This window comes from Anolis sagrei, chromosome Y (genome assembly GCF_037176765.1).
Source record: "Anolis sagrei isolate rAnoSag1 chromosome Y, rAnoSag1.mat, whole genome shotgun sequence".
Taxonomy (NCBI): domain Eukaryota; kingdom Metazoa; phylum Chordata; class Lepidosauria; order Squamata; family Dactyloidae; genus Anolis; species Anolis sagrei.
The window spans coordinates 16,096,591-16,100,491 of record NC_090035.1 but is presented as its reverse complement, the minus strand read 5'-3'; the positions used below and the strand labels follow the sequence as shown (position 1 = coordinate 16,100,491).

Below are 3,901 nucleotides of genomic sequence, written 5' to 3'. Positions count from 1 at the left end.
TGGCTATACAATACTAATAATCTAATAGTATCCACTGGGGTTTAGTTCCAGAACTCCCCATGGAAACCAAAATCCATAAATGTAAGACATACCTGTTTCGACAGGCCTTTGAATTTTAATATTGCTGTTTTTAAATTGTTTTAAATTGTTTTAAAATTGTGTTAGATTTTAGCCATTCTTGTAAGCCGCTCCGAGCCCCAGGGGAGTGGTGGCATATAAGTTCGAATAATTAATAAATAAATAAATACCAAAGTCCTATTATATACAATCGCGTAATAAAATAGTGTCCTTGAGATAAAATGGCAAAATCAAACTTTGCTTCTTGAATTTTTAAAAATATATATTTTCAAACCTGGAGTGGCAATGTCCCTGGATGCTAATCCATACGTACAAAGGGCTGAGTAAATGTAAATAAATTAAATTAAATTTCCTGCTTTCACAATAAAATTTCTAGTTTTAATCACTTTTCATTTGTTATTTTCCATCACTAGCCTTTGGGCAATACTAAAAGAAATATGGTGAAAACCGTTTGGACTTCAGGTAAACATAAAATAAATATATTGCTTTGTCTCTAGCTTTTAGGTGTGGCATGCGGTTTTATATGCCATAGTTTACAGCCAATAAATGTGACCTTTAAACAGCGCAGTTGCTTTCCATAATATTACAGTCATATTCTCCAGTGATCACAATGAACACAGTTTAATAGATGTAGCTAAGAGAGGAGGGAAAATTAAGTCTGCTTCCTCACTCTGAGGAAATATCAGTCTCAACCTGAGATGATGTAACTCAATCACAGATCAATGGTGTCTCCATTATTGATAGGTAAAGGTAAAGGTTTCCCCTGACATTAAGACCAGTCGTGTCCAACTCTGGGGGGTGGTGCTCATCTCCATTTCTAAGCCAAAGAGCCGGCATTGTCCATAGACACCTCCAAGGTCATGTGGCCAGCATGATTGCATGGAGCGCCGTTACTTTCCTGCCAAAGTGGTACCTATTGATCTACCCACATTTGCATGTTTTTGAACTGCTAGGTTGGCAGAAGCTGGGGCTAACAGTGGGAGCTCATACCACTTCCCAGATTTGAAGCAATGATCTTTCGGTCAGCAATTCAGCAGCTCAGCGGTTTAACTCACTGCACCACCAGGGGGCCCTTATTGCTACTATTCCTATTTATCATCAAGTTGGCTCATAGTTAAGAACAAGGGTGAGACAACAGGAAATGAGAGAAATCTAACCTTTGGAAAGGATATTAACTCCTGAAAGAGTTATTACCATGGAGGAAAGGGGTCTCAACTAAACTTTATCATCTATCTTCGTTTCCACAAAGTTTCAAAATCCAGTCATCGCAGGGATGGAAAGTGAGGTGAAATCTTCTGAACAGGGGCACATTCAGGAAAGCAAACACCATCCGGGGTGTTAACACCTCCTTGTGCTACCCAAAGCTAGTTGTATGTGTGTGTGTATGTGTATGTGTGTGTGTGTGTGTACACACACACACACACACACACACAGTAGAGTCTCTCTTATCCAGCCTTTGCTCATCCAACGTTCTGTATTATCCAACGCAGTCTGCCTTCAGCCTGGATCCACAGCTGTTTCAATACACTGCGATGTTTTGGTGCTAAATTCGTAAATACAGGAATTACTACATAACGTTGCCTTGTATTGAACTGCTTTTCCTGTTGATTTGTTGTGAAACATAATGTTTTGGTGCTTAATTGGTAAAACCATAATGTAATTTGACGTTTAATAGGCTTTTCCTTAATCCCTCCTTATTATCCAACATTTTCGCTTATCCAACATTCCGCCAGCCTGTTTGTGTCAGATAAGTGAGACTCTACTGTGTATGTATATATGTGTGTGCGCATATGTAACTGGAGTTACACTTGAAAAAGGTACAGGTTCCAACTTACATACAAATTCCACTTAAGAACACAGCAACTGAGCCTATCTTGTTTGTAACTTGGGGACTGCCTGTACAATCCACTCTGCCGCATTGGCATTCTACCCTGTTTCCGTTGCCTGGATGGGTCAGGTCCCAAGTACCTGTGTTTGAGTTGAACGTGTGGCGGAATGAAAATCATGCATAGTTCATGTTTGACCAGTCTGCACACTGTCTTGCCAGAAAAAAAGATATGCCACTCAGATGATCAATAAAGAACAAGACATTTACTCTTTGTAATGCAGAACCACATATGTCCAGTCATTTGATCAGTTGCATTGACTCACACAGTGTCCTTTTAGAAAGATTCAAAATGGTCCTTTCTGTGTCCATGTGAGAAACCTTCTTTCAGCAGCCATGAAGCAAATCTGTCTTTGTAAGCTCCTGCACAGCAAAGCTAAATCTAAATATGTAACTGTTGCCAAAACTCCCAGGCTCATCTCCCAGGCTTAGCCCAACCAATCCGCTTCATGCTTTGCATTTTCAGTTAACACACACCAACTGATTTTTACATGTTTCAAAAGAATGCTAGTGTTTGAGTCCTTTATGTTCTTTTTTTTCCAGAGGTGATCCAGATAAGTGTGACATTTGGGGGAACACCCCTCTTCACCTCGCAGCCGCCAATGGCCACGTCCATTGTGTTTCCTTCTTAATCACTTTTGGCGCAAACATCTTCGCCTTGGATAATGACATGCGTTCCCCCCTCGATGTGGCTGCCAGCAGGTGCCATTACGAATGTGTCCGGATTCTCGACAACGCTGCCACCGAGCAGACTATCAAGAACCCCAAACGAGTCTCCAGGCTGAAGGCTCAGGCCCCGCGGGATGTCGAACGACATATCAGTAAATGTGAGAGACGTCAAGAAAAACATGAACATCAGATGAACAGGAATTTCGACAAAGGTTCCGTGCATTTAGCAGGGGGGACGGCCACAAGGCCAAAGGTGACTGGTATCTTTAGTCCCCGCTCGCTAAGCGCATTGCCCAAGTATCTCTCAGATACATTCAAGCGGAGGCCCAAGAAGAAAGGGGAGGATGTGGACAATCAAGAAGGAGGAGGAAGTGGATGGGAGAAGGACGTTGGAGCTGGGCGAACTGCCGTAATGGATGTATTCAATGAAGAAGAAGAAGACCAACTAACTAAGGAATTTAACAGAAAAACCAGCATTTCCGATGGTGAAGAAGAAGAAGAGCAAGGATCTAGGTCTATCTTCAATCGCCCTGGTCTTGGCAACTTAGACTTTTCTATGGGGAGAAATGCTGACCATAAATTAATGAAGAAAGAAGATGTTCGTTTCAAAATACCAAATGGCCTTCTTTCCTTCGAAGAGCCTGAGGATGCAGACGATGCGGACGTAGAGACTGATCCCAACGAATCTTGGGCTGAGGAGGAAATTGGATGGGATGATGGCAAAGTGGAGACCACCCCGCTTGAGGTCTTCCTGGCAGCACAGAGCTTGGATGAATTCCTTCCCATCCTGATGAGAGAGAACATCGATTTAGAAACCCTTATGCTTTGCTTGGATGAAGACCTGAGGAGCATACAGATGCAGCTGGGTCCAAGGAAGAAAATCCTCCATGCCATTAGCAGGAGAAAGCAGGCGCTGGAGAGTCCTGGCAAAGTTGGAGATACTCAGTTATAAATAGTAAAGAGTGCTCCAACTACTTAGTCCACTCCATCTGGCAGTCATCTTTCAGAGAGAAAAAGAAGAGTAGGATTTTTTTCTCAAGACAAATTTGGCATTCTGGGGCTACTTAGCAGAAGCAGCTTCAGAAACTAACAATGAGCTCTGTGTTGTCTAAATACCCTAAAGCACTCATGGGCAAACTTTCTAAGTTTGGGGCCACATGGCAGGCCGGAGTGGCATGGGTGGGCCGGGAGGGAGGGGGTTCTCCCCAGTTCCCCTCCCTGCCCCTTCCTCCTTTTCCCCTTCTCTTTCAGAGGCCGAAAGTGAAGGAA

The 3,901-nt window shown here is 42.9% G+C and overlaps 1 protein-coding gene across 1 annotated transcript in view; it reads left to right on the top strand.

The window, feature by feature from the left end:
• LOC137095326 (ankyrin repeat and SAM domain-containing protein 4B-like) overlaps positions 1-3,592 on the top strand; it is a 6,052-nt gene extending 2,460 nt beyond the window's left edge. The window contains exon 2 of the mRNA XM_067461827.1: positions 2,507-3,592. Within this exon, the coding sequence (XP_067317928.1) occupies positions 2,507-3,584 (1,078 nt within the window). The 3' untranslated portion in view covers positions 3,585-3,592. The remainder of the gene's footprint in view (positions 1-2,506) is intronic.
• The last annotated feature ends 309 nt before the right edge of the window (positions 3,593-3,901 follow it).